Below are 22,877 nucleotides of genomic sequence, written 5' to 3'. Positions count from 1 at the left end.
CATTTATTAAAGTAATCTGTAATCTGTGCAATCGATTGATCATCCAGATTACGGAGCATGGAGTTAGTTATCCCGTCTTTCCCCGGTGCAGAGCTTGTTCGGTTGTTCGAATGTGGAATTGAAATATATGTTAGGTGGGAAAAATAATAAGACATTTGTATTGCTGTCTACCAACGAGTGTTTCCGTGACCCAATATGTGGAGGCAAGTGCCTGTTATCACCTAGATTGATTGTTGTCACTAGAAGCTCGCCCAGACGCCGAGACGCTGGTTTGAAAGGACCCTATAGCGATGACGCACTGTCGCGAAGACACATATGAGCAAGCCACTTGTCCGCATTCCACGTATATCTCTCTCCTTTCTCTCTCTCTTTTTGTCGGCTTGCGATAACCATTTTGTTGCGGTAGACGAGACGGCGCCACTCGTTCAGTGTGCGTAAATGGCATGAATACAGATACGAAAGATTACGCCTGACGTGTCCGGCTTCCTTGTCCAACAAGACGCAGCCTTGTACCGTGCCTCCACACCACTCAGCTGAAACTGTGGATAACGCAGCTATCGACGAGCGCGTGTCTGTTTACGTTTTTGATGTCATCGTGACGTGTTTTGTCGCGTGCGTGTTTGTTAAGGTGCACGTGAACGTTTGTGCACTGTTTTTGCTGCGTCACATCATCGGAAATGACCCGCGTATTCTATCCAGAAAGTTCTTCCACAAAGTCATGCACTTTGTCTCGATGAGCTGGTATGCAGCGCCAACCCTTCAAATAAGTGGTCGCTACACTTTTTAGACGCTTCACAAGTACTCCAACGATGCGTCACTTCTTTACAGGTGAATGCGTGGCGTTGTACTGAAGTCGAGTTTATAGAGAGAGCGTCACATGACCACGATTATGTGCACTTAACAATGCTCCTGTGCCTTCTCACGCTGATCGTGACGTTGAGACTTAATCACTAATGGCTTGGGTTTTACGTCCTAAAACCACCGTGTAATTATGAGAGACACCACGTGTTTAGGGCTTCAGAAGTTTAAAGCAACTGTTTTTTCTTTTCTTAAAATGTACAGTCGGACAAATCTTTAGCTTTTGTGAAGGAGTGGCTGATTTTTTGTTTGTATCTTTGCCGTAGGACTGAATTAAGTTTCAGAAAAGTTGAGGGAAAGTGTATGCCCACAAAACACATGTTCATGAAGAACCTTTCTGAAACTTGGTTCTATATTATGGAGCTCACACTCAAAAAAGTTGCCGCTGCGCACAATTCTTAAAGCTTTGGCCGAGTGTACAGATGGGCTACTAGGTGAGCCATAATTTCCGAAGAATGGGCGCACAAAAAGAGGTAATAACGCATACATTAACTGATGCAAACGAAGCTCATGTTTGCATCACCTTGTGGAAGCCTGATCGTGTAACTTAATATGAACGCATCACGTGTATTACATTATTCTTGAATCACGAACTGGCCGAATTGTCCACCTTCATTGGCTAAGCAGATTGGCCTCCGGCAGTTGGCTGCCATTGAGATCTGGCCAGAGCTTCTTGAACCCGCACCCGTGTCCTTAGGGCCAAACACCATAAGCACTAGTGCGCCGCGGCAAGTCATAACATTGTATACAAACTAGCCAAATGCATCTCGGAAATCTAATCAGTTGAGTTCGAGTCATTTAACGTAAGAATCCCCGCCACAGCTCCGTACAAAACGATGCAAAGAAACGAGTGGAATACGCCATTAGCGAGAATCGCATTTGAACAACCGCCACATACGAAAGTGGCACGAATAAGGATTCAAACTGGCCTGATCTGGATATGGGCTGGAGAAGAAAACTCACATTTCGGCTTCAGCAAAGTTAAGAATTAGCGAGTGCATTGGTCATCTTTGATCTTTGCGAAGTGTAAGAGTGTGGGTTGAATACATTCGCATGACACTAACGGATCATCATAAAGTAAAACGAACGTGACAATATAGGCTGCATTATATTAGGTTCTTCATTTGCACACCTTTTTTTCACTTTTTGAACAACCTTATGACATGAAAAATTTCTTGCCTGCGTCATGACCTGCGTCATGACCCGTTCATCTTTGTAAGAACGAATGCGAAACAAATTTCTTTAAAAGGGGAACAATTGAAGTCATCACTTGACCTCAGAGTTTCATCGTCGACACGTACTTGTTATCTGAGGGCCAATGAAATGAACTATGCTAGATCGATGTGTTCGGTGGTCTGTGTTTATGGTCTGTTGTATTCCTTCTTAAACCGAACATCGTACTTAATGACCTTCGTATTACTCTGAATGATTTTCACTGGTTGGCAAAGATGGCAGACGGGGGCGTTATGTCCATTTAAGCCCCTTTATAATGTTGCGCCTATGAGCCTAAAGTGGAATGTTTATTTGTCTCATGGGTAAACTGTCTACAGATCATCAATTTCCTTTACCGAATGGAATTGGCGGGTTCTTTGAACTTTACATCGCATACTTTTTTTATGTAACAAGCCTCAACTACTTCGCCCCTAATACGGTGTCAGGACATGATTTGTGTGCCTCTAGAGCCAGGGTATTTATTTGGTGTGTCGTTCTTCAGAGTTCTGGCGCAACCCACCAAGGGGGGTTCGGCCATGAAACAGATGGTACCTCGTTTGTGAGATGGAATTGTTTTACCAGCCGGGTTATTCAGATAACGATGTTCAAACAAAGAACAGATTGGTGAACGATGGATTAGAAGTAAGTAAATAGAGGTAATAAAACACGAGCAAGCTAAAATGGTTTGAAATAAAGGGAATTCATGCCTCAGTTTAACATTATATTCATTTTTTCGCCTTCAGAAAATGGCATACGGCCTCACAAACGTTCCTGTGGCTAAATCCCTTTTCAGTATGCGCGTCAGTTTTCTGCATATTTTCCTTCTTGTCGTAGTTAAACCAAAATAATTTTGTGGTTGATTCACTCGCTAGAACGCATTTCCCTTTTTTCATCTCATTTTGACACGTGCCTGCTTTCTGATAAATTTGTTTACAATGTCAGTGTCGTTTGTTTACAAAATTATCCGGAATTTAAGATGCTGAAACCACCATTTGATTATGACAGCTGCCGTAGGAGGGGGGCATCTGTCACTTGAACAACCTGGGGTTTTTTGACGTGCAACTAAATCTAAACCCACTGGCCTCAAACATTTTCACCTTCTTCAAAAATGCAGCTGCTGCAACCGCGATGCAATCCCGTGACTTTCGCCTTACTAGTCGAGTGCCATAACCGCTAGTCGACCACGGCAGGGTTATGCCGTGGATATGCTGTGATTCTTTCGGGCAGGTAGTAATTTCCAAGACCTGTGTGGTATTCAGGGGTTCACAAGAATCCGGGTAGTGAAAGTGACTGGATCAATTGATATAGAGCATAAACCAGCGACTGAATCTAATACGGTACCCTTCAGTTCTTGGGGTCATTTACTTTGGCATGCCTGATAACATGAAAGCCTTCATTCTTAGAAAAAAATTAGTTGAAGAAGATTTAGCATCCGTTGAGGGAGTTGAGTTAGAATGTTTCAATAGTCTACCTAATATCTGAAAAGTTTCTCGACCATCATCCCTATATATTAACGAGGACTGGAAATGTGGCTTCGTGTGGTTGCAACCAACACCAAGCTTTTTGCTTGAGGAGAAGTTCCATCACACTGCAACCGCAATGCGTTTTTGCGACGTAAAGCCCCAAAAATTAGTACATGACTTATTAAAACAGTGACAAAGTACTGTCACCGTGCGGCACATTTACGGTGGTCAAGATTTTTCAATGCCACGATGAAGCTCGACTAAGCATGAAAGATTCTGTGAGACAATTTTATTGAAAACCACAGAAAACACGAAAGATAATATCGTACAGACACATCTTTCAATAAATAAAACATGCACGATGAACAGATATCAGAATATTCGTCACCTGCAAGTTGACCTTTTTAAGCTAGGGTGTCAAAAAGGCTGAAGTCGTGAACAGTTGAGCCTCTGTGATGTATTACACAAATATTTACAATCATGGCGTCATTGTAAACAATTATTGTTTTTACATACGTTTTTTTTCTTTTCTATTTGTTCTGAACGCTAAATACGGCCTGTTCATCGAGGTATATTCAATGGTTAACCATACTCGCTGAACTGTGTGTGGTCAGAAGCTCAACAACGAAGTTCAGCTGAAGAAACACCAGTGGGACCTTCAACAGATATTGCTCGCAACAAATGCGACATCTCGCAAAAATGAGAACTTAGTTCAGATGTGTTGTGTTGAGGTTATCTTCAGCCTTTTAGAGGCCCCCTTATTTTCTTGAATTATTCGGTAATGTTGACGCATTGTGCTTGGGTGCATATAACTATCACCTTCCCCTCATACAAAAATTCACTGTCTATGGATTGCTCCCGCACATACCAAAGGTACTTCTCTCGAATGGTTATATATGTAATTCCTTGAGAAGAACGCTTGTTCCTAATGCACCACCAAACCGCTCATTACCACTCGCCTTAATCAAGAAGGGGTGGCAAGACCAGATGATATTTAGCGGCAGCAGCTGTTTACAAAGAAAAAAAATCTGTTGGTCACATAATATATACAATTTTTGTATAAAACACTAAATGTTCTGTTGCAATATTTTGAAAACACACAAAATGTACAAATGAGTTAATGACGGACTTGTTGTGCGAGTGAGTAATTCAAAATAAAAAAGGTTCAGCAAAAGGCAGCCAAATGACCTACAATTGATAAAGACACCGAATTGTGAAACCTATGTCAAGCTGTCACATGCCACAGATGTAGCATCTGTGTAATCAGGCGATCGTGACTCGTCAGCTACAAAGCAATGTATTTTTATAATCTCTAAGAGGTAGAATATAGGGGCATCTCTTTTGGGCTTTCAACTTTTGTAGCACAGCTTGCAACAATGATCGCTTTAGTGAGCAAGGCTCTTCATTCATAAAAATTACTTCTGTTATCTTGGCAATAGCTCTCAGAATTATGAAGCTGTATTGCATGTTTATTGTGGTTGTGTTCCTTTTCGTTGAAAGAAATGTTGACTTCCTGCCACAAGAATAAAAAAACTGTCATGACGAAGACACTTACTTGATGCTTCATGGTCTCAAAACATTTCCTGAACAACTATCTTTTGTTGTACCTTTAAATTGCAAGGATAATATCACAAGTATGAGTTATTAAAGCTACTCTAGCACCAGAATTATCCTTATCACAAATAAAATTGTGTTGCTTTGGTGTTTAGCCATCGCTTGACTACTAGTACTGAGGAACTTTAATGGAACTGTGTCAGTTTGCAAGCGTGTGGAAAATAGTCCCAAATGAAGGAATAGTTTCTTGTTTCTGTGTAATAAAGATGGAAGCCATATCAGTGTCAGCATATGACTACATTCATTGAGAGGTACATTTTACACAATGATAAAAAGCAAAAAACATGTTTTATCTAATCGTGCACATGCCAATATTTACCAGTGAGGTTACCTTTCTCTTGTTTTTTTTGTTTAAATAAATGTAGCAGTTTTTATATTTCCAGCATTCAAAATCTGCAGAACACAAAATTGCTGGACATAGCGAAAACTTAGCACAATTGGTGAAGCGAGCACCACGTACATATATACAGGACGTTTTCAAGTCATGGTGATTCACCACACCCTGTCTACACCAGCGAAAGCCATTTAATTTGCGCACTTTGGAATGTTCCAGCTGCCACAGTTATTCGGTTTGCCGGGTAGTTTGCTAGTCTAGAAGTGACACACCGTCTTTCAGGGTTGGCATTGCAGACGGGGACGTTTGATGAACACAGGCATCTTCATGTGCCTCTGCCCCAGCTTAGAATCCATGGCTGGCATATTTTTTCGACAATGGTGCCATATAGTAGGAACGTCCACTAGTGGTGTACAGATGGAGCACATTCAGTGAAGCTGTCCCTGCAGTGGCGAAGTTCGGGCTCACATCGAGGTGACTTGGAGAAGGCGGGATGGTCGAGCTCTTGTCTATGTACAGTCGAGAGCAGTGCTGTTGCCCGAGAGACGTCCTACTGAGTGGGTCTTCACGAGTCTTTGCTTTCTGCAACCGCAGCATCTTGAGGTGGCTTCTCACACTCGCCAATCCACTGGGAGCGCCTCAGCTTGTGGGACTATTGAAAATGCCAAAAAAGAAGGAAATTGGCAGTTGAGCTATAAGAATGCAGCAGAGTACAGTATGCACTTTTTATGTTTCTGAATGCAGACGTGTTCTAATTTCTGCTTATAAATTACAAAAAGACTAACTGTTTTATGTAGATTATATTGTGTAGAAATACATGCAAACATATGCCTACTATTTTATATTGGAAAAAACGGTTAACTGGTCCGACTTAGCTTTCGTATATGAATTTCCTTGAATTATTCGTAGGTTCTTTTTAATGACCTAATTAAATTACATATCAGCCTCTGTTTGGTGAACTGGGATCAGAAAACTTTCTGTAATGAAATTAGTTGACGTCATAACTGCTGGTGACCCGTATATCATCTATACTTATATTATGTCGGATGCAGGTGCTCTTCCACTTTTATAACGAGAATCATTCGTCAGCTATCGTTCGTATTCGAAACATTTTTAAAGACAGATGTAGAATTAGAGAGGTCCAAAAATATGGCCCTAACTTTTAAATGGTAAGAAGTAGTGTACTTACAGCGACCAAGTCCCTGCTCGAGATTCCACCGCAGCTGCCATTGCACTGGACGCAAGGGCGGTGCAGGGCGTAGCCTTCACACTCGGCACAATCGAGAGAAGCCTGTTCCTCAGCCCAGCTCACTCCACACCTGCAAAATGTAGAACAAGGGCGTTGCTCATAGAGAATACGTTTCAGGCTTCCAACTTTTTGATTGCCGTGGTTTTCGCAAATGCTAGTGTGCTATATGTGCTCATTTACGGTGTGGAAAATGGGATAAGCGAACAATTAAAGCTTCCCATGTGAACATGCAAAGGTCAGCACGATAAGTGTGAAGCTGACAAAGTGATTATACCTACAGCACCAGCAAGTTACAAGTGTCATTGTTAGGACGGGAGATTTGTGCATACAAAGCAAGTTTATTCAGTTCTCATTACATGCACCATTCATGTGCACCATCCATGCGAATCGGTTGAACACATGGTATTCACCAGCTTTCACTTGAAGTGTCCAAGATTCAAGCCAATTACGGTCGTGCTATCATACCAAAGCCACCCGAACAAAACAATTCACGATTTGGTATTCGTTAGCAATAACTCACGTGAAGCAGGAGTTGTAGAGGCTCTTGAGGCCCTCCAATGTGACGGCATCGGCCTCCTGTACCAGAAGCTCTTCCTCTGCCAAGTCCTCTATGCTGTCCCAGCAGTTATTCTGCTCCCAGCAGCAAGCCACAGAGTTGTGCGACAGTGCCACCAGCATGGGGTCTAACGTCGAATGCAGTAGGGACCCGTCTGCGTATCATCAATGGCAGCAACACATACACAGTGAGTAACGTGCGTGAGCCTTCAAAAACAAAGGAATTTTCAAGCACCGCCTTCTCAAAGCTTACGTAATAATTCTTGTAAAGTTTTATAGGGCGAAGCTCCTTAGGCCGTGGGTCATTACCTCCTCTGTATGTAGCCACCTCTAGATTATGACTTGCTCAATAGGTGACGTTACGTGTATGCGGCCTAGGGAATAACATAACAAGATGGCGTTAGTGATTTTCACAGCATATCCTTAGAGTGAATGGTAATTAGTTGGGCGAAGCGTCCATCCGTCCGTCCATGCTCCCATACGTCCGAGCTTGCATCCGTTCTTCTATGCGTCCGAGATTTCACCCGTCCATCCGTTTGTCTATGCGTCCATGCTTCTGTCCGTCCGAGCTTCCATCCGTGCATTCACCCGTCCATTCATGCGTCCGAGATTTCATCCGTCCATCCATTCGCCTATGCGTCCATGCTTCTGTGCGTCCGCCCGTGCTTCAGTGTGTCTGCACATGCATCCGACAGTTCGTCCGTGATTCCGTCCGTCCGTACGTGCCACTGTCTGACCATCTGTCAGGACGCATGGACGAACAGACGGACACTTCATCCCGCTCAATATAATTGACTCCACGGTCATGCTGTGATACTTGTCTTTTTCTTTCGTCTACAGGTCTTCGTTATCGATCAGACATGCTCGTAAGGACGTCCTCGTTACATCCTCGAAAACTTTCTCACATTTTCGGGATGCATTTTTTCAGCATTCTACCACAGCACATGACATGTAGAAGTATAAGGTGTCCGACGGGTAGTGGGGAGAAGAAGAAAGGGGGAAGCCAGAAAGAAATTTCAATGCAATATAGGCATCATTGATATAAAAGCTTCTGCAAATTGTTGCCTATCCCGGAAACCCGATAATAAAGGTACGATGCCCCTTAATCTTCACTCCACCTTAACTATGAAAAAAAAAACAGCACCACTTTCGCATAATAATGCTAAGAAGAACGGTATACATATTTGGGTGAAGGAATATCTATTGCTCTCATACGCCAGCATGCTAGTTTGAACACAATGCATACTTCCGTATTGTGTAAGTACGACTGCGGTTATTATTATTCATATTATATAACACATGCACGTGAGAAGCTGGCGACGAGGCCAACTCCGCAATCCACATGAAATCCTTCCACATAGACTGTAGCCATAATGGAGGCGCAAAACAATTTTTCACAACACGCCAATGGGCCCAAGATTTTCACAGGTCAACATTTGAACGAGTTACGGAGTTCGATGACTAAATTTGCAAGATTCAACGTCTCTTCGGATGAGCTTAAGGTCACTACACAATTCTTCAATCGAGCCTGTCACGTCGTAACATCCCTCGTGGCATTGTGTTTATTAAATAGACCAAGAAAGCTCACTTCGTCATGTTTCACTGTCTTCGATGCGCGTTCTTTCAAAAACCAGTGCAGTCAGTGTTCGCACGGACGTTCGGCTTAAAGGACCCGAAACCAAGCGCTATCTTAACGCCGCTCCTCCAACACGTTCTGTGCTAATCTAAGGTGCGCGCCACCGACCTCTTTCAAGGCCATCCTCGCTTCCAAGCGCGCACGGTAAAGCCTAGTGCGTACACATTACAGTTAAGTCCATTTTCAGGTACTTGGTACATTTGTATGAAAGCATGCATATAGCGTATTACAAAAGCCCCTTGTAGCTTGAAGCATTTTGTCTGCACTTGACGTGTATGGCAGACATTTAACCGTTTCTAAGTGTAGTCGCACACGAAATATGGGACTGAAAAGTGCTCGCGAAAAAAGAACACGCTTCAATATTAGCGACTGTATCGACGGTATGTATCTTTCTCCTTCAGCGTCCCGAACGCCGATAGGCTATGTCGGTGACCAATAAAGAACATGCATAGTCAACGCTTCCCGGGGGAATTACGGTACAGCAGGCGTGCAAGTGTGCACCTGTCATGGTCGAAAGTAAATCAGTAAGTTTTCTTTCCATGTATTCTTTTGCACCGACATACATATATCAATAGGCCAGAATGACTAAATTCTAGCATTTTAAGTTATGGGGCCCTCGAGTTGGGCGCACGTAGTCTCGCCTTGTTGAGAATGCACAGACGGCCTTGGTAAATTTTCCTAAAACATACAAAAGAAATCCACTTAAATTCGAGGGCCGTGACGGCTCCATCGATGCATTCACTGTCACGGGGACTTGCAGACTGGTATGTTTCTTTCTTCAAAGAGAGCGTGGCCAAATAATGTCTGGTTACGAGACCGAATATTAGCGGTGTAAAGGAAGCTGAGAGCTTTGAATGGGTGTATACAATTAAAACAGCTTTTTTTACACTGCCATGGAGGAGCTAATAACTGGCGTCTGGTCGTGGTCTTCCGTCTAGCTATGTAGTAACGTCTAAAAGTAATGATCACCGTTACACGCTTACGATGAAAAAGAAGATGTATTAAAAATATTCTGTTGTCCAGATGTTCAATGCTCCACGGAATATGTGCACTTGCGAATAAAGAGAATGAGAAAAGTGAGTTTAAATTCGCATAAATGGTTTTCACCTTTCTTTAAGGTAGTGGGGCGCGCTTCGTGAAGTGCCAGGGAAGGGTAGCCCACTAGCACTCCGGTGGCCATATCTTACTCCAAGGAATTCAACGTAGCGAATAAACAGCAGGAAAAACAATAGACGAGGTCAGTGTTTAGTAACTTCGGGAACCACCACGTCCGGCTTCCTGGTCGGTCAAGCGACTGACACCAAAACAAATCGAAACCACAGCTTAGGCTCCGTGCACGAGCGACACCTAGTTTCGGTTCTGCCGATCTGGTTCGCGTGCGCACACTGGCTTTTGTTGCTTGCGACTGTGCCCGAACGCCGCCGGAGCAGATCAGTCATTCGGAGGGCGATGCTGGCGCTGCGCTACGGCCGTCTCGAGCGGCGCACGTGCAAAAGTGGGCGAGAGCGTGCCTGCCACGGGACTGCGAGATACACGTGGCGCGCGCGAGGTTGTTTGGTCTCGTGAAACTGCGCGATCTTGAAACTTGGTATTTCGCCACAATGGCGATAAAAAACAACCCTGCAACGCAGCGCGTGCCTCTCACACCTGGTTTTTTATTGGTGAAACGGGGCGACTCCTCCCCTTCGGCGACGCCGATGCTGTTACGTCATAACTCATGTAAACCCACGGCAGCACTTCATGGCGCTGTCTGGATGGCGACGTCAGCGTCTGTAGACACTGAGGGGGGGGGGGGGAATCATTGCAGTTCTTCGCGCAAAAATGACTTTCCTAAAATGCGGGGAACTTGGGAAGAAGATGAAGAAAGGGCCTGGGGAGGTCATCGTGCGTTGTTTATTGTAGGTTTTGTCTGGAACTGTCCAGTAGAAACTTTGACAGGTGCATGACGTAGCAATTATCACTAAATAACTATAGTTTCAACGTACTCTGCCTTTATTGTGTCCTCACTAGAGCCCATGTGCATGTAGAGGAAATGAACAAGTACGAGAAGGGAAATCTCGGTATAACATCATCAGCAGCAGCAGCCTAACTACGCTCAGTGCAGGGCAAAGTCATCTCCCATGATCCGCTAATCTGCTTTCTGTTGCAACGTTATCGCTGCAACTTTTTAATTTGATCAGCCCGCCTAACGTTCTGTCTTCCCTTCGTGCGTTTGTCTTCTATCGCAATCCAGTCAGTTACCTTTGATGACCAGCGCTTATCTTGCTTACGTGGCACGTGCCCGACGCATGTCCATTTCTTCTTCTTTATTTCAACTACGATATCCCTAACCCCGGATTGTTATCTGACCCACTCTGCTCTCTTCTTGTCTCTTCACTTTACACCTACCATTTTCCTTTCTATAACTCACTCCGTCGTCCATAAATTAAACTAAACCCTCTCTGTAAGGTGTATGCTTCGTCAGTAAGCACCGGCAAGATGCAACTGTTATATACTTCGTCTTTAGGGTTAGTGATAGATTACGATTCATGATTTCAGAATGCTTGTCAAATGTGATTCACCCCAATCTTATTCTTTTAGTTATTCCAATCTCAATTGCGAATTGCGAAGCGTAAAGCTTTGTTATATTGATAGAGAGTACTGCCATGCGGTAACTCCGGAATTATGGTTTCATCTCAGCGACTTTACGCACGCTCTTTGCACGTGGTTTTGCGTGAATTTAAGATGCACACACACACACACACACACACACACACACACACACACACACATATATATATATATATATATATATATATATATATATATATATATATATATTGTTTAGAGAGGCGTATATTTCAGGGCTCATTTTTTCTTGTTAGACACACTATTAATGATATCTAACAGACAATATTGCAAGGAAAGTATAGGGGAAGCTGCTAGACGTGATTTTAATGTAATTGGGAAGAAAGAAAAGTGGATAAAAAGGTCACTTACCATGGGCAGGAACCTAACCACAAACCTTCAAATTCTAAGGTCGCAGGTTTGGTTATTTATATATATATATATATATATATATATATATATATATATATATATACTATTGTATCTAGTTGAATTACACCCTTCTTTATTGCTATTATGTCGTTATTTTATGGAGCACTATGGTGGCATTCATTATGCTGTAGATTTATTCTAGGATGCTTATGTATGACTCGTCCACGCCCTGTTTCCTCAGTGTATGCACGACTGCTTATATCTCTACTGAATCAAATGCCTTCTCGTTATTTATAAAGGCGATGTATAGTGATTGGGTGTATTCTGAGCATTTCTTTATCATCTGATTGATAGTATGAATGTGGTAGATTGTTGAATAGCCTGTACAAAATTCTGCTTGATTCGTTGGTTGAATTGTAGTGTTGTTTTTATTCTGTTAGCAATTAATGTGGAAATAGGTTGTTTACGACGGAGGACCAATTGCAATTCCTGATTATTGAATTAGACAAGGAGAACATTTATCTGTAAACCTTAAAGTATTCTGCACAAAACAAAAATAATGTACAAGAACCTCCGAAGAAAACAGCGCCTTGATGTAGGTAGCAGTGTGGTTTAGGTTGGATAACAGTACGCCTACTTAGAACAGGTAGTAACTGCGTAGCCAAACCGTGAGATTGAAGTAACTAGAAGATTAGGAATGGTGTGAATCTCATTCGGCAAGCATTTTCATAATATTAGTGGTAGTATGCCACTATTTTTGAAGAGCGAGGTATATAACAGCTGTAACTTACCAGTATTTACCTACGGCGCAGAAACCTGGAGGATTACAAGTAGATTTTAACTTAAGTTGAGGACGACACAGTGAGCAATAGATAGGAAAATGACAGGCGTAACCGTAGGAGACAAGAAGAGAGCAGAGTGTATCGGGGAACAAACGGGTGTTAAGGACATCATAGTTGAAATGAAGAAGAAACAGTAATGGGCAAGGCACGGAGCGCGAAGGCAAGATAACCGCTGGTTCTTAAGGATTACAGACTGCATACTAAAAAAAGAAAGCGGGTTAGGGGGAGACAAAAAGTTAGCTGGGCAGAGGAGATTAGGAAGTTAGCGGGTATAAAGTGTCAACAGCAGGACAATGTTGACTGCCAGAACATGGGAGAGGCCTTTTCCTTGCAATGGGCGTATCAGGCTGATGATGATGATGTATCTAATACGTAGTTTTGCCCTGCATCTAGAAATTCAGGTACTGGAGACTTTCTGCACCTCATGCTGTTTTGCGCTGCTGCAGTGATCGGCTCATTCTCGGCACATTTTTACCAGACGATGATGCCGTTTGACGGCCTGATAACGTGACGTCCAGTTGTGTAACGCTGTGCAGAAACTAGATTGTTACTTCAACACGTAATGACGTTTTCTTTGGTCGTGTGTACTTCAACGCTGCCAGCGCTGATGGACAACATTGATGAGGCAGTGAAAGTATTGTGCTGAATTCTTTTTTTTGTTTTTTTACTTATTGGCAGTGGCCGTGCTGGACATGCATTGTTATCGCTGATTGATAGATTGATATGTGGGGTTTAACGTCCCAAAACCACTATATGATTATGAGAGACGCCGTAGTGGAGGGCTCCGGAAATTTAGACCTCCTGGGGTTCTTTAACGTGCACCCAAATCTGAGCACACGGGCCTACAACATTTCCGCCTCCATCGGAAATGCAGCCGCCACAGCCGGGATTCGAACCCGCGCCCTGCGGGTCAGCAGCCGAGTACCTTAGCCACTAGACCACCGCGGCGGGGCCATTGTTATCGCAAAATAAATAATGTTGCTAGTACGTCCACAGACTTTTTAGGCTGTGCGGAGAATAATAGGGCCCTCTTATCACGCACGTCACTTTAACGACAAATCAAGGATCGTGACACCACGTACGTATACAAAACATTCGATTCAGCATACTAACTAATGTACTGAATTAAGGAGTGTTCTGGGGTACTAATGTGCCCAAAGCACCACGACACAGGCCTGGATCGGGCACGCCATGGTGGGGAGTAAAAATTTGTCCTGACCATGTTTGTTTATTGACCATGCAGTCATAGTTCCTTTTCCCGCACACCCTAAATATTTGCCAGCGCCTATATCTAAGTAGGTTATGTTCACCTTTGGCAACAATGTGAATGTGGCTAATATCATACGGAATTGAACCCTCACCCTCTGACTTATAAACGCAATGCTTTTCCTGCTGAGCTAAGCTGGCTTGCCGGCTCATAGGATGTCTTATGGCAAGCTCAAGCGGTAGCTGTTTATAGTGTTATAGGTCCAGTGTCAGAAGTAGTTAATCGGAGCTACAGATGTCTTCCTCGAAGGACGTACTTTAGTGACTATCTGACTTCATTCCACACCATCACTGAAGTTCATTTATGGCCGCTCTACAGCTCTTAACGTGGCCTCTATAGTGATCAACTACGAATAACAGTTTCCATTACATCGTGTGCTTCATTGGAAAGTTCCATTCAAATCCACTTTATTTCACCAGAGGAGACGTATGATGGGAGGTGTTGCCTGGAAGTGCTTTACAGAATATTGAATAGGGTTGATAGCACAATAATAAATATATTTGAAGAATATATATAAACTTGTAATCAAGTTTAATAAAAGAACAATAACAAAATCATCTGAATTACAGCCGTTATGATGGTACAAGCTACACTGTATTAGCAATTCATGACATACGTACTCAAGGAAAGAAAAAAAAATGTAGACACAAACACACAGGATCGCTCACCCAAACAAACATGTGCTCGTGGAGTAAGAGTACAGGTAAAAAAAAAGATAATTGTGAAAATCGATTAGCATGACGACATAGAGAAATGCTCAGCGGGCATTTAGTTTTTCTTTGCTGTTGCTATTGGTTTTTCTGTTGGCACAGCCTTATAGCTACGTCATCAGTGGTGGAAGCGCGAACACTGATGACGCTCTGTAAGGTCGAAATGCTCCGTTCGCGCACATGCATACGCACGCAGAGGCTTGCATACGCACGCAGAGGCTTGCATACGCACGCAGAGGCTTGCACATGCATACGCACGCAGAGTGTTTGTCAACAACCGGTGCGCATGCGCAGCGGCTGTTGTCCTCCTTTTGTGGCGTTGTCCGTGCACTGTGCGTAACACACTACGCTACGCATCTGCGACCGACAGGCTCACCGCGGTAGGCCTCCGCCTGTCGCTTCCTCTGCTTGTCACCCACGCATGCTCTCTCCCACCTTCCACTATTCCTCGTTAAGCTCTGCTGGGTTCGTGCGTCGTAGTTCCGCGAACGTCACAGAAAGACTGCTGTCATTGCAGCTGCCGTTACTCTGCGTGTGTCGTCATTGACGCGTCACCAATGCATGCTCGTATCACCACGAAAGCAATGACTGCACGTGGTGTGGTCGAAGACGTGGCAGGGCTAGTAGAGACGGCTTTACTGAAATAAAGACTGCTCGGTCGCCGTTGGTGGAGCCTTTTTGCTAGAAATCCTGGCGGGGCATGGTCAAGGCTTGCCGATTAACTTTTGAATTCAGTTAGAAGAGACCCACCTCCAGTGTGACATACTCCCAACGTGCAAAGTAACATTAGTGGGTCATCAGAAGATTGCAGGCTCGATACCTGCCGTCGGAAACTTGTCTTCTTCACATTAACATCAGAATTACTTCAAATAATCTCCCCTATACATCTTTTCCAGGATTGCCTGTTGGTTTACGTAAAGATTGTGTCTTTACGTAAAAGAAAACAAGAAAAAAAAGCACTTCTCTGGATTCACGAATTCCCAGTGTGACGTCACGCCGAGCTGGCATCTGCCGGACGTTGCGTGCACTAATATTCATTAGCTCTCGTTTTTGGAGCTCTAAAACATCATTAGCAAGAACATTTGAAATACTTTAATACTTGTTAGTTCGTGTGTGTGTGTGTTTGTGTTTGGGGGGGGGGGGGTGCACGTGTGTGCGTATGTGAGTACGTATCTTTGCCTGGGTATGTTGCATTCCTTCGAATAACGCGTTCAAGAGAATCGAACGCGTTACTCGAAGGTCACAGGTTTCGTTCCTGCCCACGCCAAGTGATCTTTTCACCCACTTTTCTTTCTTCATAATTATATCACTCACGATTCGGTCTAATAACTTTCTCCATACTTTTCTTGGCATTATTGTCTGTTTCTTAGATCTCATTACTATTGTATCAAAGCACGGAACACGGAAAAACGAGCCCTTAAGTATTCACTTTTCTTTTCCTTATATATATATATATATATATATATATATATATATATATATATATATAGATATATATATATATATATATATATATATATGGACCAATTTTTAGACTATTTTTTTCTTTTTTCTGTTCTCGCCGACCAGCAATGGGCGGTTCAGCAGGCCCACGAAGCGGCCGTCAGGTACTCCCTGTCGGTCTCTACGTGGGAGATGCCTGCTACGCGCTAAGCGCGTCCTGCAGGACTAAAATAAAGTTTTTTCATTCCATTCCATTATGTTCTCAAATATTGTTAGTTAGATATGTTTAATTACCTAACTTTTCAAGAAACGAAGAGAGATAAAAATTTTTAGTGAGAAAGTTGTAGATCGGTTTGCAAAACGTCCGATTATACAGTTTTGAACTTTATATCTGTGAGGTATTAGTGTTGTTCTGCTACTTACAAATGCCCGCGAAATACAAAAAAAAATACCCCGTGACAAACCCAGTCGTGTGCCAGTGCGCGCAATGATTCTAGTGCTCCCTAACGCTCTGGCACGAACGACCGTCTCGGCAGGGCCGCAACGATAGTGACGGCTTTTCCATGAACACGTTTTGCTATCGGCCACAAAAACGATAACTGCTATGACTGCTTGTCGCTGTCTTGAACCGGTGCGAGGGAAGTGCGTAGTTCGTACGCGGAACGTGGGGGTAACATACACGAACTCTGTAGCTGGTGAAAGAGTAATAATATGGGAAGACCAAGTGTAGAAGAGAAAATGAGGGGCTAACACTCAGAAAGACAAGTATATGTTTATTTGTAAAGTGTGCTTAAAAATAACTCTTTGTCGAATGGTACTGGTCACGATAGGAGAAAATAGAAAAACGTTCTGCTGTGATGCAAGGCCGCCGTGTCCCATTGTGTCAGAAATGATTCTTATTATTGAATTTGAGCTAACAGTAACAATAATAGTGGAAATTGTGAACGTCTATGGCTTGTGTTGGCGAGAAGGCAACGGATGTATTGTGGAGTAGATGAGCGCCGGACATTAGAGAAAAATACCCAAAAAAACTACGAAAACAGGCCCCACCATATTAGAGGAGGTGGTGTCTTGCACAATATCCATTGGTTCTCGGCTTCGTGGTTCGATTCAGTACGTGAAAACGTGTTCACGTTAAACGCAGAAGAACAATAGGATAAAAAAAGCAGCATCCCTCAAGTGCAGAGAAGGAAACATAACCTCGTACGGCGATATGTTGTCGTGAGGTATGTGAATGAAACCACCGAAGGCACTGCGATAAAATAAATATCCACATTCGGCTTCTCGACGTACAGCCTATTTCGCCTTGCTGCTATTTAGCAGACCTGTGCAGTTAGGCAGCCATATTAGCTACATGGTCTCGCCAAAGGCGTTCCGTGGAGCTTCGCTGACAATGAACGAAAGCAGACATGTTCTTGGCCGTGGTGTACATTTTTGTTGTTAGTGTACCAGTACAAAATTTTGTGGTTTTCCCAATTTCTCCATGCATGTCCACCAAGAGTGCTTGGGCACTCGTATCATTGAAGAATATTTTTTTTGCCTTAATATACGCATCTTCCCTGTAATATTTCAAATAAAGCAAAGAATGAACATTTATAACTATCGAGAGAAGTAAGTCGACCCGACTTGTTAAATAAAAGAATAATTAATTTTTAAGGAGACATCGTTAGTAAAGGGAACCCTTAAACACTTGTGAAGAGCGACATGCTCCCTTCGCATACAAGGCTGAAGTCGTTTAGTTGTTGTGGTAATGGTTACCAGTACTAGCTACTTGTTGTTTACTAAGTGTTATTTGCCTAATATTGGCTACAACTCGCTAACATTGCCAGTAAGCATCTATCAATTTGTGGCCGAGAGAGTTCGCCTGGAGTAGGACGTTATCGAGATCCAGGATCCAGTAATATTCGCCTGCACAGAGACCTGAACCACGTGATTTTCATGACTGCAAATCGATGTCTGTCACACGTTCAGATGTATCACGGGCTGCGGCCATTTCTCCGATGTATTAACTCGGAACGCTAGGCCTAATCATGCAGAGACGGGCTATATTACCGTTTTTTATATTGCTGTTCATGCACTCTGGACAGTAGTCACGATGAAGAGCTCGAAAGATTTTGGTTCGTTTTACTAGAAACACCTGGAACCGGGAACGCGTGTGAGGCTGCCAATCAATGGTTATGGAACAATTCTTCATGTTCATGGCTGAACCCTGCGGTGGTGTTCTTGTGGCTAAGATACTCGGCTGCTGACCCGCAGATCGCGGGATCGCACCACGGCTGCGGCGGCTGCACTTCCGATGGAGGCGTAAATGTTGTAGGCCCGTGTGCTCTGATTTGGGCGCACGTTAAAGAACCACAGGTGGTCGAAATTTCCGGAGCCCTCTACTATGGCGTCTCTCATAAACATATGGTGGTTTTGCGACCTTAAACCCCACATATAAATCATGTTCACGGCTGAGTATCGGGCTTGTAATGACAATGGTAACCCAGGAAAGCCTCGTTTTTTTTTTCGCGCTTAGCTGTGCTTTTAGGACCGATACGTACGCATTGTAAAGGCATCTGTAGAGGGTTTTCTCATGCGACTTCTTGGCAGATGCCCGGGTAACTTTGTTCATTCCGTTTTGAGTGCATTTGTGGCGAAAACAAATATATGAATAGTCAAAAAACGAAACAACTCTCTCACAGCAGCGCACCACCGCCATAAACATCAGTTGTGTTATTCAAATATGTCATGTTTAGGAACTATTAGAGCTACATTGTTGACAGCTCACTTTATTTTGTGCGCATCAGTTTCATAACGGGCCTCATTAGTCGCATTGTGCTTTCGTTCATTCAAGATAAGCGTATGCCACTTTTTCTCTGTGGATAGGTAGATGCGGTCACGCTCGTTTTATAAGAACTGGTATCTCGTCCCCACCCTTGCTGAGAAAAGAATGTGGTAGGCGTTCATCTAAAAGGCGACGCCCAAGGAAGCATCTTTCTGATGCGCTGACGACGTATGCAAGGGCGACCTTAAGTGTGGGGCACAAACGTACCTGCATTCGAGGAAACAACCTATCAGGCGATTTCAGTCAAAGGCGACCATGTTGCCCGTCTAGAACATGTATTGGTTTAACCAGAGAGACTGATGGTGGGGGGGAGGAGGGAGATAGTGTTTAAGCACAACTTTGTGCAGCCTGTAACAGAATACGGCTTAGCGCTACAAAGAGGGGAGGGGGTAGAACAGTAATAAAACAATGAGTGAAAAAGAGTGAAGTTAAGCTTGCGCATAACTACTCGAAATTCCATTTAGCATAGAGGGACCTTGAAAAGAGAAAGTAAGAAAGCGAATCTGAAGGCAAGTTCTACGTGAGCAACAAATCAGCGGTTAAAGTGTGACTTGCATGACGAAAGCAGCTTCATCTCGTTGAAAAGGATAATATCGATACAAGTAATCATACTGATACAAGTCATGTGATACAAGTCTACCCTCACCCCGTGACAATATATTCAATTTCGTCGGCGTGAACTCCACGGTACGGCTTTGTGCTCTCCCGTAGTAAAGTACGAAGTACTCAAAATTGTTAATCACTTTTTTCTAAACAACTCGATTGGTGGATATGTTCTTATATAGGGACAACTTACTGCTCTCTCATAGTTGAGTACAAAGTACTCAAAATCGTCAAACATTTCTTTTTTTCTAAACACAATCGATTGCATGGCCTCGGAACAAATCGGTTCGTTTCTTCTGGGCGTCGTTCTCGAGGTCACTTCGCCTGTCTTCTCATCGTTGCTGGTGCTTACTGTCTTTTGCACAATCAATACGAGGTGGTTCCAGCAGGTCGTCGCCGTCACACCCTCTTTCCAATCGTGGAGCGACTGTACACAAAGCTGCGCAGGAACTCGTCTTTTTTGGTGAGGAGGAATTTCTTTGATATTGGTACTGCCTTTTTTTTGTTCATCTGTGAGGGGCGTGTGGAGCTTGTTTTTATAGGCAAGCTTGGTTCTGGTATATTGATGTTTTTAATTGCGAAGCATTTCTTAGCAATCTTCGGCGACTTTGAGCGTATCTATCTATCTATCTATCTATCTATCTATCTATCTATCTATCTATCTATCTATCTATCTATCTATCTATCTATCTATCTATCTATCTATCTATCTATCAGCTTACGTTTGGGTGCTCTCGTAGTCAACCCCTTAACTTGGCATGAACCAAAATTAGCATGGGAGGGTAAAATAGCTTGACGAATATGACGCTCTGGTGAAGGCATGAATAATGTCACACTCCTGTCGCGTACGTCGTCAAACACTTCCCGCCAGACAGTGGCACATACTCATGGGCGGGTATGTGCCGCTGGTAAGCGGGTGACACAGGTGATTGACACTTACCCCCGTATTCTAGAACGCCCCTTCACTCAACGTTTCACCTTCACTTCAGAAAGCCGATCGGAGCGCCTTCTCTAGGCACGGCAAGTCACTGCATATTGGCAATAATCTGCTGTAATTTTTGAGTAGCGCAGTGTCATTTTCAGCCAAGCGGTGTCGCAGTGCTCAACTCTGTCAAGTGAAGGGTGGAAGTCGAGTCGAGGAGCGTTTGTGATACGGGGGTTAGTATCTACCCAAGAACGACGAGAACACACATGGAAAATTTTAACACGTGAGCGTTAAGCAATATCCGACATCGGTAGCGTCGACCCAACGAAGGCATAGAATAAATGTCAGTGTTAAGAAAAACCTGACATAGGCAACGTAGGCCACCCAACTAATGCAAATAATGCATTTCCGGGTCCCAGCAGGAATCGAACCCAAGCATTCAGCGTGGTAGTCAAGCATTCTACCACAGAGCTACACCAGGTCTCTGAACTACTTTTCAAATTGACGCTAATCTTCGTGAAAAGTCATTAATGGTTGCAGTGCTGCCTACCTAATTTTATAAACATTACATATGCACTCATTTCATACAGCCGTTACGTCGGGTTAACGTCAATAGTGGTGGGTTTTCATGTGGTGAAATTTATTTAATTAGCAGTGTCCAGGACCAGCCTCTTCGCGAGCATCAGCGCTTCATATCAGCTTCTGGTGTTGCTAAAACACATTTCCAGCTGACATCAATATGCAAGTGCAAAGCTGGTTATATAAACATCTGCAACTCTTCAACATATGTCTCAGTGTGCAACATTTGTACATATATTTAGCGTCATTTCATGACGTGTCACTCAATAAAAAAAGTGCAACACGCTTACCTTCTTTCCGCATGCTTCGCATAAAGTTGATTCCCGGGTACATGAGATCAGCCGAATTTTAGGGGCGAACCTCCTTATAGCAGCACCCGTTCGTCTCTCGTAGCCGTTGTAGTGTGTAACAAGCATAACACTTTGACCTCCAAGGTGGCGCCAGTGAGAGATTTCTTTTGTGTGTTGTTGAACAATAAAAAATAGTGCTCAATGTACATGCCAATGGCTGCCAATGAGGAATGAGAGACAGGAGCATTCAGCTTTGAGTTAACGCGCACGCTGCGATCCACATTAGCAGCTGTTGGCATGTAGATTGAGAACTATCTGACAAGAAAGGGTTGCTACGTTATACTGGCTGGGTGCAACGTCCTTAGTTTTAAAAAGGTTTAGCGAGCGTTGAGCCGCAGTGACATGAATACAATGAACTAGTATATACCATGAACCCGAGGTGGTTAAATTTAGGTGGGTAGTAGATACGAAGCGCAAGCCGTAATAAAGTAAAAAGCCGAAACCTCCTGTCTTTTATTTCCCATTATCAGCCATTGGCATGTACATTAAGCACTATCTGACAGGAAAAGGTTGGTACGTTATACTCGCTGGGCGTAACCTCCTTGGTTTTAGAAATGTTTAGCGAGCGTTGGGCCGCAGAGCCATGAATACAGTGAACTAGTATATACCATGAACTCGAGGTAGTTAAAGGGGGGAAGTAGACCCGAAGCGCAAGCGGTAAGAAAGTGTGCGCGTGCCACCTCTTGTTTAGTCCTTGGAATGTCCGCTGGATGGCGGTGCTTCTATATGGGGAATATATGATGAAAAGATGCGAGTTGGTGGTACTTGGAGTGTTGAATAGATGGATGAACGGACACACAGACAGATGCATGGATGGACGCATGAACGGACGCAGGGGCGGATGCATGGACCAACGCAGGGATGGACGCACGAACAGACGCACGCACGGACGGGCGGATGGACGTATGAACGGTCACACAGACGGACGCATGGACGGACGGAAGCAAGAACGAATGGACAGACGAATGCTTCGCCCCACTCTCCATCATTCACTCCGTGGATATGCTGCCAATTTTTTTAGGTGCTGCAGAAATACTATGTAAATAATATCTAAATACGTAGCATATACATATTTCCGTTTGATTTGTGTGTCGGTCGTCTACCATTTAGTGTACATACGTAAACACATATTTTTGTTACAATGTTTGGTGTGCTTGTGCTTGTTGTGTTCCGTTACGATGTCCTGTTGAATTGTAATTGATGTTCACTGTTGATGAGCATAACTTTTTCTAAACACGCAGAGTATTTTTCATGGTGCCCGTAGCTTCAGGCTCAAGTGCCCGTGGCAATTCACGCCGTAGTTTTTGCCGGCAGGGCCTCTCCATGTGTGAGGACCACGTGACGGATGTATCCTCTCCCATGGGAGAGTACCAAGTACTCTAAATTGTTAACCACTTTTTCTAAACAGTACCTCGTACTCTAAATCATTGA

General features: G+C 43.6%; 1 protein-coding gene across 1 annotated transcript; it reads right to left on the bottom strand.

Moving 5' to 3' along the window:
- Positions 1 to 5,654: 5,654 nt before the first annotated feature.
- Positions 5,655 to 10,312, bottom strand: LOC142774900 (protein pinocchio-like). The gene is made up of 4 exons (XM_075876048.1): positions 10,029 to 10,312; positions 7,251 to 7,440; positions 6,671 to 6,800; positions 5,655 to 6,133 (listed from the first exon to the last, which is right to left on the bottom strand). The coding sequence occupies exons 1-4, from the start codon at positions 10,099 to 10,101 to the stop codon at positions 6,047 to 6,049; spliced, it is 480 nt and encodes a 159-aa protein (XP_075732163.1). The 5' UTR covers positions 10,102 to 10,312; the 3' UTR covers positions 5,655 to 6,046.
- Between the last annotated feature and the right edge of the window lie 12,565 nt (positions 10,313 to 22,877).

The sequence above is a fragment of the Rhipicephalus microplus genome, chromosome 2 (assembly GCF_043290135.1).
Source record: "Rhipicephalus microplus isolate Deutch F79 chromosome 2, USDA_Rmic, whole genome shotgun sequence".
NCBI classification, from domain to species: domain Eukaryota; kingdom Metazoa; phylum Arthropoda; class Arachnida; order Ixodida; family Ixodidae; genus Rhipicephalus; species Rhipicephalus microplus.
Note: the sequence above shows the minus strand (reverse complement) of the source record. Positions and strands in the feature narration are given on the sequence as shown.

Coding starts and splice junctions, on each gene's coding strand:
- LOC142774900 (XM_075876048.1), bottom strand. CDS start 10,101: ATGGCCACCGGAGTGCTAGTGGGCTACCCTTCCCTGGCACTTCACGAA. Junction 7,441..10,028: donor CCCCACTACCTTAAAGAAAG/GTGAAAACCATT, acceptor GATGATACGCAG/ACGGGTCCCTACTGCATTCG. Junction 6,134..6,670: donor CGAGCAGGGACTTGGTCGCT/GTAAGTACACTA, acceptor CATTTTCAATAG/TCCCACAAGCTGAGGCGCTC.